General features: G+C 29.7%; 4 protein-coding genes across 7 annotated transcripts; 2 read left to right on the top strand and 2 right to left on the bottom strand.

Moving 5' to 3' along the window:
* Positions 1–574: 574 nt before the first annotated feature.
* LOC124493752 (uncharacterized) lies at positions 575–6571 on the top strand. 4 transcript variants are annotated; one of them, XM_075731531.1, is made up of 5 exons: positions 575–827; positions 905–1229; positions 1632–2290; positions 2366–5725; positions 5785–6571. In XM_075731531.1, exons 3-5 carry the CDS (start codon positions 1984–1986, stop codon positions 6132–6134), a joined length of 4017 nt encoding a protein of 1338 aa, XP_075587646.1. In that variant the 5' UTR covers positions 575–827; positions 905–1229; positions 1632–1983; the 3' UTR covers positions 6135–6571. The 4 variants fall into 4 exon arrangements, with proteins under 4 accessions (XP_075587646.1, XP_075587644.1, XP_075587647.1 ...); XM_075731529.1 differs by having other exon boundaries at positions 578–827; positions 2369–5725; XM_075731532.1 differs by having other exon boundaries at positions 599–1229; positions 2366–2446; positions 2506–5725; positions 5785–6456.
* On the bottom strand, positions 6556–9550 carry LOC124493760 (bis(5'-adenosyl)-triphosphatase ENPP4). The gene is made up of 4 exons (XM_047056866.2): positions 9167–9550; positions 8736–9099; positions 7373–8596; positions 6556–7298 (listed from the first exon to the last, which is right to left on the bottom strand). Exons 2-4 carry the CDS (start codon positions 9016–9018, stop codon positions 6562–6564), a joined length of 2244 nt encoding a protein of 747 aa, XP_046912822.2. The 5' UTR covers positions 9019–9099; positions 9167–9550; the 3' UTR covers positions 6556–6561.
* A 34-nt stretch (positions 9551–9584) lies between these two features.
* LOC124493782 (pyruvate dehydrogenase E1 component subunit alpha, mitochondrial) lies at positions 9585–11272 on the top strand. The gene is made up of 3 exons (XM_047056888.2): positions 9585–10182; positions 10242–10389; positions 10459–11272. Exons 1-3 carry the CDS (start codon positions 9854–9856, stop codon positions 11179–11181), a joined length of 1200 nt encoding a protein of 399 aa, XP_046912844.2. The 5' UTR covers positions 9585–9853; the 3' UTR covers positions 11182–11272.
* Positions 11273–11282: 10 nt separating this feature from the next.
* On the bottom strand, positions 11283–14529 carry LOC124493771 (cytochrome P450 3A8). Its single transcript, XM_047056877.2, has 3 exons — positions 13976–14529; positions 12681–13913; positions 11283–12021 (listed from the first exon to the last, which is right to left on the bottom strand). Exons 1-3 carry the CDS (start codon positions 14206–14208, stop codon positions 11283–11285), a joined length of 2205 nt encoding a protein of 734 aa, XP_046912833.2. The 5' UTR covers positions 14209–14529.
* Between the last annotated feature and the right edge of the window lie 1143 nt (positions 14530–15672).

Raw genomic sequence — 15672 nt, 5'->3', positions numbered from 1 at the left:
TTTTTCGTAGAGGTAGAGGTAAAAAAAAAGTTGTAGTAGTACAGTAATACCCCGCTTAACGCGAGGGTACGTTCCAAAAATTTTGAGCGTAAAGCGAAACAGCGCTAAGCGGGGCTATTTTTACATAATTCATTTTTACCCTTCATATACAATGTAACAATGTATTTTTGTAATGTAATGTAATTGCACAGCGTAATATCGAAACAGCGCTAATCGGGGCAGCATTAAGCGGGGTATTACTGTAATAATTTTTACTACGATTTTGGGGGTGTGTAAATCTCTCAGATCAGTGTTTCCCAAACTTTTTTGGACGCGGACCTGCGTTAGCAGTAAAATTTTTTTGCGGACCACTTTTTTAAAAATGCATAAAAAATTACACAAATTAGTAATTGGACAATTACCGAAAAAACATTTCGGTCAAGAGAAATCCAAATTTTAATTGAAATTTTCGTAGAATAATGCAAAAAAACTTTAAATTTTTCGTGCGGATCAGCATTGGGTCATGGACCAAAGTTTGGGAAATGCTGTCTTACATAATATTATATTTAACACAATGAGCAACGCGTGTGGCGCTATAATCATTCGAATCACATTACCCACACGCTATAGTTGTAGCGTGATTTATGATTGATCGCTGATGGTGGTCGCTGATTATCATCGCTACTTTTATTTTTTATTGGCTATAATGATAAAATTTAATCAGTGCAAAATGTAGTTGTTTAAATTTGAGATGTTTGCTTGTGTAAACGTACAACAACACGTACACACACACAGTCGATGTTTGTGTTTACAAATTTTTTTTTCAGTAATTCATTCATGAAATTAAGGTATTTAAATGGAAAAATTCTCTTGAAGAATCGTGGATCAATTTTTTTTTTTGTTTTCTCTGGTCTATCTACCACAGCATTATTCAACTGATGATATCATATTGATGAAGAAGAAATTTTTAATTAAAATTAAAATTTTTTTTTTCGAATGATTATAATTGATATGATGATTGTTCATTATGAATGAATGAAAGAAAAATTCAAATTTAAATGGTAATCACATCATCTGATGTGTATTACCATTTCAATCGACGACGATGGTGGCGCGATTATGGCGAATAGATGCTGATGATTCCGGTCAATGAATGAATATTCGTAATTCTATCCGATCCAATCTGATATGAACATGTGAAATTTCCTTTTTTCGTGAAGATTCTTTTTTTGTTGTTGTTGTCATTCCTGGTATGTAATTTACAGAAAAAAAATGAAAATGAATTTATTTTTTCATTTCCGATTCCTGTTTGCCTGATGTAAATTATCCCTGTCAATAAATAAATGAAGTGTAGGGTTTTTTTAGCATCGCATGTCTGAAATTTGAAATGATTTTTTTTGTCTGATTGATTGATTGATTGAAATGTCATTCTGTCCCATTATCTATTTCCTATCAACAATATTTTGATCCCTGTATATATCTTTATTATCTCTCTATGTCTACTAATCTTTTCCGATATCTACATCTGCAATTTTGGATTTTGGATTTTTTTTTTTTGAAATAAATTTTTTTTTCTATTTTATTTTTCACATAAATTTGATAAAATTTGATCCACATCTTTTTTGTTTTTCCCATACGATGCTTATATACAGATATATAAATCAGTTTATTATTATCAGTCAACATAAAAAAATAATCATCATTCGAATGAATCATGACTGTGTGTGTATGTGTGTGTGCGTATACTGTAAAATTCGAACATTGTGATTGATCATCAATTACTAATGTTTGAATTAAAAAAAAAATTGCTCGACTAATTTTGTACTCATCAATCAACAATATCCTCAAATCGACGTTTTTTTTGTTTGTTTGTGCTTGTTTGTGTTTGTGTTTCAATTTGACATTTTATATTTTTTCAAAAAGAAAAAATGTGAAAATTTCATCCAATCTGCCAATCATCACTCTATATTTCAAAAAGAAGAAAAAAAATTCTAATTTTTATCCATGAAATTAAATTTTGGAATTTTTTTCTTTTTTGCGATCGATAATGTCAATATGCCTCATACGATATCATCAATAGCATCAGCATCAACATCGACGTTATCAAATTATTCTACATCATCAACAAAAACAACAACTACAACGACAACAGCAACAACATCTTTATCTACAAACATATTTACACCTATATCACATCATCATCATAACATAATTGTAACATCCACATCTGCAACATCGATGTTATTTGAGCCAAAATTACATTCAATATCTGCTATAACCGTAAATAAATTCATACCACCAATTAAACCAGGTGAGTATGTTTGAATAGTTTTAATTGGATTTATATTTATTTATTTTTTTTTCTACAATCTTAATTCAATTCTAGAAGAAGATTCTAACGGTAGCCTTTCTTTATCATCATCATCATCATCATCGACGACGAAAAAATTTTTTAAAACACGTTATGGTAATAATAATCATTATACACGACAATTAAAACGTAAACATTATTCACCACCATTACAGATATCTTCTACGGATTTAAATTCCAATGTAAACATTAATGACGATGATAAATTTGAAAAAATTTCAAATAAAACAACAACAACGACAACGACAAGGACATTACCTATAATATCTACTTGTAGATCTATATCACCATTATCTTGTACATCCTCATCATCATCTTCATCAAATGTGATTGAAATATCATTAACAGATGATGCCTCAAAATGTCATAATAATAATGATGAGAATAATAAATCAATTGTCAATGATAATGATGATAAACAAGAAATTGTAGAAAATGATAATAATGAACAAATAATAATAAATAATAAGAATCAACAGAATAATCACAAGGAAAATAATATACAAAAAATTAATGAACAGACTTATCAATTGGATGATGATCATCATTATAATAATAACGAGGATAATGATTGTATAGATGAAACATTATTACCGCCATTAAATGATGATGATTTAATTGAATTACAAAAAGAAATAGCTGCCCATAAAGAACAACAACAACGTCCATTACCTGGTACAAGAAGACACCGACGTAAAAATCGTTTTAATATAAATTCATTAATAATTGAAACACAATTACGTCGATCGATGACAGAACATTATTTGTCATCATCATCATCATCATCGGCATCATCGTCCTCATCATCATCATCGTTGGAAACAAATCAAACGATGATAACAACGAAAAATTCCTCATTACCATTAACTACAACATTAACATCGACTCAAACAACAACTACAACAACAACCACGACAAACACCACAACAACAACCGCATCATCCTCAAATGTATCAACATCAATTACAGCTGCAACAATAGAAAAAATTCTTGAATCTACTTTACCATCGATATCGATAATACAAGAAGCGACAACAAAAGTATCGGCTGTTACACTTAAACATTTATTGAAAAAAGCACCAACAGTAAAACGTGGTCGAGGTAGACCACGTAAATATCAGCCACCAAAATTATCATCCTCGATTATTCAACAACAACAGCAACAATCTTCTAGCTCTATAACAATTGATGATTCGATGGGTGATTCAATTAGTTTAAATTCCAACAAAAGCACAAATGATGCTTCTGGTGATGAAGATAATAATAATGGTTCGAAAAATATTGTTGAACATTCATCTAATGATAATGATGATGTAAATACAACGATAATTGTTGATCAACAACAACAACAAAATAGTAATGACAATAATGAACAAACATCATCATCAAAAGAAACAGAAACAACAACATTAATGACAATCAATAATAATGAAACACTGCCACCAACATCACTAGAACAACAACAACAATCATTAAATGAACCACAGACTGTTCGTAGAAGACAAAGAAAACAACAGATTTGCTTACGAAAATCACCACCATCATCACCTATACATTTGGAAGAAGAAGAAGAAGAAAAAAAACAATCTGAAATAAATCTAAATGATGAAAAAATCGATAATATTGATTCGAATGAAAATGATACTAATATTGTGAAGATAATGAAAAGAGCACGTAAAAAATCTATGAAAAATAATAATGAACATGATGGCATAAGTTTATTACAGAAAACATCTGATAATAATAAAAATAAAACTCGATATGTTAAACAAAATTTGAAAAATAATTCACGAAATCATCAATCTATTGTGGTAACAGCAAATCAGAAACCAATGTCCATTGATAATAAACGTAATGGACAATGGCAACGATTAACACCTGTATCACAATTATTATTAGATCAGATGCCCAATTCGGATTCATCGTCCGATTCTGACACACAACATCAATCATCATCTAATGAAGAAACTACGGTAATGAAAAAACAATTACAACAAACAAATAAAGAACCACCACCATCATCATCGACGACGGCGACGATGGTGGTAGATTCGATGAATAAATCATCAACAAATAATCAACAGACATCAAAAAAAGAAAAACAATTACCAATACAGAATCGTTATCGTAAACGATTAGCTCGGCTAAAGAAACGTGCTGAATCATTAGCTGCTACAAATATGGTGGTGTCGAATCATTCACCATCATCATCATCAAATGTTATCAATACAGATGACAATAACAGTGATTCAGAAATGATAAATTTAAATGATAAAAATGATGAATGTGATAAAATAATTCCTGAAATACCATCATCGTCTCATGATGTATTGACACCAGTCAAAACAAAACGGTTGAAAAAATCTAAAAATCTGTTGCCATCGTCATCATTAGCAATGAATACAAATGATGATCATCAATCTGTTGATGAAATTATTGAATTTGTTGTAGATAAATATTGTCAAAACAATCATCGACGAAAACAACAACAGAATGATGATGATAATGTTGTCAATAAAAATGTGCTCAATCATATGATTAATAAGAAAACGAAATCATTGAAAACATCAATTTCCGATGGCAGCACCAAGAGTTTACTACTTGAAATCAATGATGATAGTAGCGACGATGATGGTGATTATGAACCTGTAAAAGTTAAAAAAATTAAATCAAAGAAAATGATAATGAAAACGAAAAATAAACAAAAATTGAAAAAGAAAAAATCCATAGAAAAATCATCCGAACATTCTAAACGTGAAGATTTGGAAATGAATCGTACTGTTAATCTATTTAGTGATTCAATGCGACGAAAATTATCATTAAAAAATAATGGTCACATTCAACAGCAGCAGCAACCAAATTCAGAATCATTGAATTTGCTCAACGAGAGACGAATAATTGGTCCAATCATACGAATTATTCGCGATAAATTATTGAATAACAAAATGAACGATAATGGTAAAAAATCGAAAAAATCAAAATGTAAACATTCTGATCCTATTGAAGATGATGATCTTTATACAAGAATTTTGTTGGATAGTCGATTACAATATCATTTGATCAATAAGATTGATGAATTACCCAGTACGACTGCGAATCAAACAATGAATAATCAATTGATGAATGCATCAGCGGCAACAAATGCCACATCATCCGTATCATCATATCTTCGATCATCAGCTGGACGTTTACGTAAATTAAAACAAAATCTAATCGATGCTCAAACTGAAGATCGTGTGGATGATTGGTGTTGTATATTTTGTCAACAACGGCCAAACGTTAATAATCTTGGCTATCTTTATGGGCCTTATTATTTTGATGATGATTTTGGCATAATGATAAATAATAATGGTGACCGCCGAACTATCTTCAACGGTGAGTTTTGTTTTCAATTTTCGTGATTGATTAATAATTTAAATTTTTCTTCATGGTAGCGAAAATTGAAATATGGTTTCATGAACAATGTTATCTATGGACCAATATACCGATGGCAACACCATATCGGCCAATAAATAGCCATTCATTAACAATTATAAATGAAGCATTAAAATCGTGCTGTTATTATTGTAATCAAATTGGTGCAACCATTGCTTGTTTAATGAATCAATGTGATCGTCATTATCATCATAATCATTTTTATCGTCATCATCGTATGGATCAATATTATTTTCAAAATATGGCCATCGTACCAATGTTATTACACTATCCATGTGCTATCGAATTGAATTATCAATTTGATGATAATAATTTCACCGTCTATTGTCCGGATCATCAACAACGATGATAGATCTATTTTATTTCCTTACCTTTCCTTTCATTTTTTTTCGATCATTTTCAATAATTTTCTTAAATTTTATCAATTTTTTGTTCTCCTTTTGTTTCATACACTTATATTTGCACGCCAAAACCATCAATTAATCATCAGTGAATTATATAAACATAATGTTTTTTGTGATACAAACAAACCAACATTCAGAAACAATAATCTTTCTCTCTTTTTTTTCTATTGGAACATTTGTCAAAAGAAAATGTCATTTTATTGAATGTATTCTCACTCTCTCATACACACACACACACACACTGTCAATTATATATTTTGTCATGTCATTTTATAATCAAAAATTTGATACTTTTTCAATTAATTCAACTTTAATGTCTTTTCTCTGTTAACTTTCATCACGAATTAAAGTACAAGTGAAAAACACTTTGTTTTAAATATCAATCAATTTATTATCAATTTTTTTATCATCATCATCATTGACATTCATGGATTCGGATATTAGATTTTCATATTCTTTTATATTAATTTTTGCTTTAATTTCTTCATCATTTTCATCATCATCATCGTCATCAGCATCAGAAATTAACAATGAAATGGCTTCATTTCGTTTGGCCATTGTAGATGTCGTTTTTGTTTCCAATGATTTAATGTAATCATCATCATCATCATTACTAGAATCTTGTAGATATTCATTACGTTTCGTAATATGCAATGATGATGATGATGATTGATTCAATTGTCCAACAAGATCGATATCAAGCCCAGTACCCAATATATCCCAATCAATATCTGTAAGTTGATTTTTTTGATTTATTTTTGATTTTTGTGATTGTTGTTGTTGTTGTTGCTGCTGCTGCTGCTGATGACTATGATGATTATGACGATTGTATAATTCATTTTCACCACCATCATCAGAATCATCATCATCCGATGAATCAAGATGTGATGTTGGTCTTTCATTGGCAAACATACGATAACTAGACATTTGATTATTATTATGATGACCGTATGAAATTTTTCGTAAATAATTTGTCAATCTTGATCGTGTAGTTGATGATGAATCAATAGAATTACGGAGATAGTTCTTTTCTAATCGTCCAGAAATACATACAAAACAGAAACCAACCATAAATAGAATTAAAAATCCAGTCATTAAATAAAGAAATACTAAAAGAAAAGAAAGAATTGATTAGGATTTTTTTTTTCATTGGCTTAATCATCATTCAATTCAAGATACTTACATAACATCCATGTATTGTGATCGGCATTATGATCAAACATATCGTAAAGACCCATTGTAAATTCATTATCATTTAAATAAAGACGATTCGATAACATTTGATGAACACGTTCAAATGTACCATTTGTACGAGGAAAACTTTTTTGTGGAATATCCAATAAATTCAACATTAATGGATAGAGATCAATATTTTCAAATGGCACTGGATGACGATATTGAAATTTAAATCTTGGACCTTGTGCTAAAAATAATGGACGCATTGATGGCAATGATGCATTATAACCATGATTACCCCATATTGGATAACCTTTTGGCCGCCATCCTTCATCCTTGTAGTTTATATCATAACCTTCATCAGCTATAATGAATAATGGTAATATACGAATATTATTTTTATAATGAAATTCATCAGCAATATCTTCCTGTAAATAGGCAGTGAATTTTCCATTAAAATATTCATGGCTACAATTATTCAATGCATCACGAACAGATTCAGCTAATGATAATTTTTGATTATTTGATATGGATGATTTAGGTGCCGATATTGGTATCGCAGACCAAACTGGACTTGAACCATATAATTCATATTTTAATCCAGGATAATATTCATCACATCGATCTATATATAATGAACGTTCAGAACGAATTTCAGCCATACCATGATCAGATAGATAAATAACATTTGTTATATGTGCTAAATGATTTGTTAATAATTGTTTACGAAAATATCCAACTACTTTATCCAATTGTTTAACTTGTTCATAAACTTCATCACTGAACGGTCCAAATTGATGTGCATGTTTATCTGGTTCAGGGAAATAAACAAATGCAACATTTGCTGGTTTTACTGGATCAAGTAACCATTTCATTAAAAGATCAATAAAATGAAACCAATCAGAATTAGCGTTGTAATTTTCAAGATAATAAACACGTTCCCGGTGATTGAAATTAAAACCATCGGTATAATTTGATATTGATCCAGGCCATTGTATTGAAATACTATAACGATTTGGTTCATAATATTGATTTGCAATATAAATCGGCACAGAAATATTATTCTGATCCCACCAATAGATACTATTATTATTCACATTGAATAATTGTTTTGTTTCTTGATTATCGATAAATAAATTATTAATTATTCCATGATATGGTTCATATAATCCAGTGACAATTGATTGATGATTTGGATACGTTTTCGTTACAAATGTTGATCGCATTTCACCTATTTCAATTCAATCATCATCATATGACATGATTTGATTTGATAATGAAAAAAAATGGAAAATTTAATCAATTATCGCGTGTGTTCAATAATGAAATTTGATACAACAACAACAACAACAACAAAATTGTAATCGTACCTTGGACACCATTTTTAGCGACAGCATAAAGATTTGGTGTACGTTCTATGTCAATATAATCGGGACGAAAACCATCAAAACTAAATACAACAAGTTTAAAACGATTCTGTCTTTGTTGTTGGGTTGGTATGATGGCCATTTCATATGTTGGTATTATCGTTATTATTGTTGTTGAAATTATCATTATAATAATCACTAAGAATGATGATGAATATGTCAAAGGCACATTGTTTATTGTCAAAATAGTTGTAATTGTAGATTTAGAATCAATATACTTGGCCATATTTTAATAAAGGTTCTTCAAAAATGTGATTCAGATTCCGGTATACACAGAATATTGTTAAAAAATTCGTTAAATTGTTGTCTGTTTGAATTTATAGAAACCAAAAAAAAAAACAATAATAAATTGAAAAAAAATCACAATTTCTTACCCTATTTTATATATTTACATATAAAATGAAAAGAAAAAAACTTTTTTTTTTTTGATTTCTTATGATAATCATAATAATAACAGCTCATTGCATTTTGCATTCGATCAATCAATCAATCGATCGATGGTTGTTGCTGTTGTTGATTAATTATGGATTTATAACTATTGATGATTGATTGATGAAAGCTATTATCTTCTTGGCATGTGAATTGTTTTTTCAAGTGGTCTTTTTTGCATCATATATATTAAGATTAAGATTTAATTTCATTCATTAATATATATGGATGAATTTGTTTATTTTTACATTTTAAATTTTGGAAAATTATTGAAAAAATTCGAGCAACAATGTTTGTGTGTGTGTGTGTGTGGGTTTGTTGTGTGTCGCCATCTAGGTCGAAATAGTTGATCAATGTGATTTTTTTTTATTTTTTTTTTTTTTTGTTGATAATTTTCTTTTTTTGTTTTTCATGTCCTTCAATTTATCTTAATAAATAAACAGAAAAGAGAGAGTGAGAGAGAGAGGGAGAAAGAGAGTAAACCGAAATGAAAATCATGTGATCGACGAATGTTCCGATTTGTCTTTACGTTTAGCTAGTTTTTTTTAAATGATTGTGTGTTTTTATTTTTTTTTCTTCTGCATCATCATTCTCACGATTCCTGAACAGAACAAAAAAAAAAGAATTTAATAATGACGATGACAATGATGCGCAGCCTCTATTCTTCGAAACAGCAATTATTATTCAAAAAACCGGTGAATTCTATTGGAAAATTTTTTTCTACCATTAACGAAGCTAAATTTCAAATTAAACCATTTAAATTACATCGATTAGAACAAGGTCCAGCTACAGAAGTTTTATGTACACGTGAAGATGCCTTAAAATTCTATGAACAAATGTCAACGATTCGAAGGCTAGAAGCAGCATCGAATACGTTGTATAAAGAGAAAGCAATACGTGGATTCTGTCATCTATATACGGGACAAGAAGCGGTTGCTGTCGGCATGGAAAATGCCATAACGTAAGTATGGTTTATTTTTTTCCACTTTGACTTTTTTTCATCTGGATTTTCTATTTTAGAAAAAAAGATGCCGTCATCACTGCATATCGTGCACATGGTTGGGTATGGACACGTGGTGTTGATGCCGTTGGAGTTTTAGCTGAACTTACAGGTCGTAGTACAGGTTGTGCACGTGGTAAAGGTGGTTCTATGCATCTTTATACGGATGTATGTAAAGTTTTCCGGTTTTTTTTTGATAAGAATATTCATTGTTTTTTCTCGCACATTATCATATAGAGATTTTATGGTGGAAATGGAATTGTTGGTGCCCAGATTCCATTAGGTGCCGGTGTAGCATTAGCACAAAAATATACAAATTCAGGTGAAATAACATTAGCATTATGTGGTGATGGTGCGGCAAATCAAGGACAAGTATTTGAAGCATATAATATGGCTTCATTATGGAAATTACCGATAATATTTATAACGGAAAATAATGGCTTTGGTATGGGCACATCATCAGAACGTGCAGCTGCTTGTTCCGATTATTATACACGTGGTGATTACGTACCCGGTATCTTTGTGGATGGTATGGATATATTAGCCGTACGGGAAGCAACCAAATATTTAGCACAATTATGTCGTGATGGTCATGGACCATTCTGTATGGAAGCAATGACATATCGTTATTTTGGTCATTCAGTTTCTGATCCTGGTACTAGTTATCGTACACGTGAAGAAATCCAAGAAGTACGACAAAAACGTGATCCAATCACATCGTTTAAAGAACGTATTATACAATCAGAATTGGTTACAAGTGATGAATTGAAACAAATTGATCAGGATATACGTGCAAGAATTGATCAAGCAATGCAAACAGCAAAAACGGATCCAGAATTAAATTCTGAAGAATTATATCATGATATTTATGTCAGATGTTTACATCCAAATATACGTGGACCAACACCATTCGCAATTAATGAACATAAAAATCATTGGAAACCAATGAATATTAATTAAATTTTTTTTTCATAATTGAAATTTGTCATATTATTATTATTATTACTGTTGATAAATATAAAAATCGAAAAAAAGAAAGAAATATTCAAAATAATCATCGTCTATTGAATTGAATATCCATCATAATCATCAACTAAATCTTCGACATTATCACAATAATGATAATGATGATGATGATAATCATTTTGTCGCTTTTGTTGTTGTTGTTGTTGTTGATAATGAACATCAAGAGTTGTTTTACGTTGTAATGAATGAATTGGATGTACTGTATCGGTACGTACATTCAGATGTAATGATTGTAAATGGAAAAGTTCCATTTCCAAATGTTTCATACATGGTTTACGATTGACCAATATTCGTCGAATATGTGATGCAGCAATTTTATATAATAATGTTCCTTGAAGAAATTCAATCATATCGTCAGAATAGATCCATTGATTTTGATGAAAATTATTAAATATCTGTACAGCATGTAAATGTGATCGTATCGCCATTAATGATGGCCATGTTGATAGATATGGAAGATTTTCAAATAATAAACATAATTCCAATGCATAACGTGTTTCACCGCCATAATAATCATCCATTATTTTTAATACATTATTTAAATTGATCAATATCGAATATTGTTGATCATCATTATCGGCGTGATTATAATAACCAAGTCGATCAAAAATATGTCCATCATTTGTCGGTAATAATTGATTGATAAGCATCAATTTTTCGAATGGATCACTAATCATTTGATTGTTGATTATAAAATGATAAACATATGAACGAAAACGTGGATAATCCAATGGTAATCCGGTGAATTTTTGCATTATTTTGGACAAAATTGTTGTTGCTGTTATATGAAGAAAAAATTAAAGAAAGAAAGGATTGAGAAATTCAAATAGTTTTCACCATCAAATCAAACAAAAATGAATTGATAATCAAAAAAAAACATTGATTTATATATACCTCATTATTATTATTATTGATCTTGATTGTTTTTTTTGAAATATTCATCGTTCAAATTTTTTCCTTTGTTTGTTTGTCAAGTTTTTTTTCTGTACCCTCTCTCTCTGTGCGTGTGTGTTTGTTTGATTCATATACCATCTATAGACTGATTTTTGGATTTTGTTTTTTTTTTGGCACTAAAATGGCAATTTTTATGAATTTTTGACTTTTTTACTTGTTCATACATTTGTATTGATGATGTCTTTAGTCTGATTGATTGAATGTAGACAATAAAAACCTGCACCAATTTTGTACTCGATTTGTGAATGTTTTTTTTTTGTCAATCGATTTTATTATCATGTATATAATGATGATGATAGAAATCAAACAACTATTTCATTGATAAACGATAAAGTTAATTTTTTTTTTAACGACGTTTAACACCAACCCAAACGGGAGTGGTTTTCAACAAAAATAAACCATTCTTAATCTTCAATTCATCACATGTTTTCGATGATTTGAAGAATATAAAATCTTTAATCAATCTTGCAAGGCCTAATTTAGCTTCGGACATTGCAAAACGCATTCCGATACAGTTACGTGGACCACCGCCAAATGGAAGATATGAATATGGTATGATTTTATCACGATTTTCAGGCACAAAACGTTCAGGATCAAAACGTAGCGGATTCGGATGAAATTCTGGATTATGATGAATAGCATAAATAGGTATGAAAACAGATTCATCTTTTTCCATTGTATAATTATATTCTGGAATAGGATAACGAGCAGAAACTTGACGATTCAATGTCAAAACAGGAGAATGTAACCTCAATGTTTCGGCAATAATTGCATCTAGATAAGGCAATTTCATTACGTGATCATAATCCAATGGTTCACCATTATCAACAATGGCTTTAACTTCTTCATATAAACGATTCTGTATGTCAGGATTCGTTGCCAATTCATAGAGTGCAAATGTCAACGTTGAAGCAGTTGTTTCATAGCCGGCAATAAAAAAAATAAAAGACTGTGCCACAATTTCTTCTTCACTTAGATATTTTGATCCAATAATTTCACTTAAAAGTTTCTCTTCCCGTAGTTTTTCTTCATCGCCGACATTCACATGATATGAATCAAATTTATCATCATCTTCCATCAATCGATCCTTACCATGTTTAGCTTTGATCATCAATTCAAGCATATCACTATATTTGGCGGTTGTATTCTGTTTTCGTTGCTTAATCAATTGGAAACAAATGTTGAGGAAAAAATCTCGTTCTGGTGACAAGAAATATTTGATACGAAATGTTTGTAGAATGTTTTTCAAAAAAATTGGCACCAAAAATGTGTACAATGCTTTGATGAGATTGAATTCCAATAATTTACGTGCATTGACCACGAATTTATTTTCCTTTTCATTGTGAGCATCGGTATCGGTTGCAAATGCACATTTAGCTATAACGTCCATAGTAAAATTGCCCATAACATTATGCACTGGGAATGATGATTCTGTTTTAGCTAAACGATCCAATGCTTGATATAATGAATCCACACATTGACCCATAAGTCCTTCCATTTTACGTAATTTTGAAGTGGTAAACATTGGTGTCAATATTGAACGAACACGTTTCCATTTATCATAACGTGCAGAGACTAAATTTTGTGATAAAACTACATTACTATCTGTTGTTGGCATACGATTGTGGAATAGATGAAAATCCTGTACCAGTATACGTTTAATAATGGCCGGATCTGAAATAGATAATACCGGCTGACGGCCACGAAACATTCTGAAATTTAACAAAAAAAAAAGGATAATCAGAGTTGAAAATATAAACACGAAAATATTTACCCAAAAAAATGTCCATATTGACGAAGATTATCCATTTGCATTAATGGAATAGGCCTAGTTGGATGGAGAAAATTTCCAATAAATGGTAAGGTTGGTGGTCCTTTTATACCTTTACGTTTCCAATAGCTGAATCTATATTGTGAATAAAAATACACCAATGGAATCGATATGAGAACCAATAGAACAATATTGGCCAAAATTCCGTACAGCCATGATGATGGAAAAAGTTCCATAATTTTTGGTTTTTTTTACATCAATTGGTTAAAAGCAAAAAAAAATTTGAATATTGAATGATTGATTGATTGAACAACAACGACAGTTTTTATATCAATTAATAAATTAAACCAGAAAAAAATGATTAAACATACTATGTTGTTATCATAAATGTTGATATATATGGATCATAGTCGAGATTTTTTTTTATCGAGATAGCATCGAGTAATTGGACGAACTTAATTTGCACTTGATTTAGTTTAAAATAAGCAATTTTCGTTTTTGTTTCGGTGCAAATTTTTCGATTCGTATATCCTCATCATCATCATCATCATTATCAATCAATCAATCGATCGAGAGAAAAATCGAATCATTTGACATTTTTTTTTGTACTAAAAAATTTCATTTTTTTTCCACTTTCTATCCAATTTATCCACCGATAGACGGAGCCAGTCGATTTCACACACACACAACATCTGTTATATAGATTGAAAAACTCGAGTTTACATTTTATCGGATATAAATAAAAATAAAAAAAAAATGGAAAAAAAATACTTGATCCATGCAATCTGACAATAACAACAACGACGTAGTCTGGTTGGAAAAAAAACAACACTAATCAAAAAAAAAAAAAAAATGAAAAAAAATGGAATTAAATCGATAGAAAGTTGAAAAAAACCAGATATTTTCACCAACATTAATTACATTCTCAATAAAAAGTCAATCCAATGTCATCTCTTAACTGGTGAACAAAAATAAAAAAATATCAACAACCATGCAAGTCATAAATTGCTAAACCTGTCTAAGAAAAATGGAAACAAAAAACACATTTGTTTTTTTTTTTTTTTTTTTTTTTTTTTTTTTGATCATTTACAGCATAAAAAAACATTATTATTATTGCATATTGCATATCCACATGAAAAAAAGTGATAAAAGTTTACTCACGCACAGATAAAAAAAAATTTGTTTGTTTTCTCTTATGTTTGATACATTTCAATCAATAAAAAAAAATATATATATATTGAGATGATCGATTGATTGATTAGAAAAGAATTTGAACTTGAATGAATGATGATTTCACATTGTCACAATTGATTGATTTCATTTTATATTATTGCACATTCTATGTGATTCATTAAAACGTGATCATTGATTGATTAAGTTAATCAATTTTTTTTTTTTTGACCTACACACGATAAATGAATCGATTTGGTCATTGAAACTGGAAAATATTATTGTTTAGCAAATAGTTTCGGAATTAAGAAGTTCAATCCATCTAGTTTTTTTTCTTGTTGACGTAAAAGCAATAATCGAATTTCAATTTCAATAAGGAATCGGATTTGATTTTTTTTCTTGTTTTTTGCACCAAACACTTTGTTCGGTGCAATTTTTTTCCATTTCTAATTAATTTAATGATGATTTCATCATCATTTAGCCAGAAAACGTGATCATTGATTGATTGATTAAATCAATTTTTTTTATCT

Source organism: Dermatophagoides farinae, chromosome 5, assembly GCF_024713945.1.
Source record: "Dermatophagoides farinae isolate YC_2012a chromosome 5, ASM2471394v1, whole genome shotgun sequence".
Classification (NCBI taxonomy): domain Eukaryota; kingdom Metazoa; phylum Arthropoda; class Arachnida; order Sarcoptiformes; family Pyroglyphidae; genus Dermatophagoides; species Dermatophagoides farinae.
The sequence above is the reverse complement of the archived record's forward strand: the minus strand, read 5'-3'. Positions and strand labels throughout refer to the sequence as shown.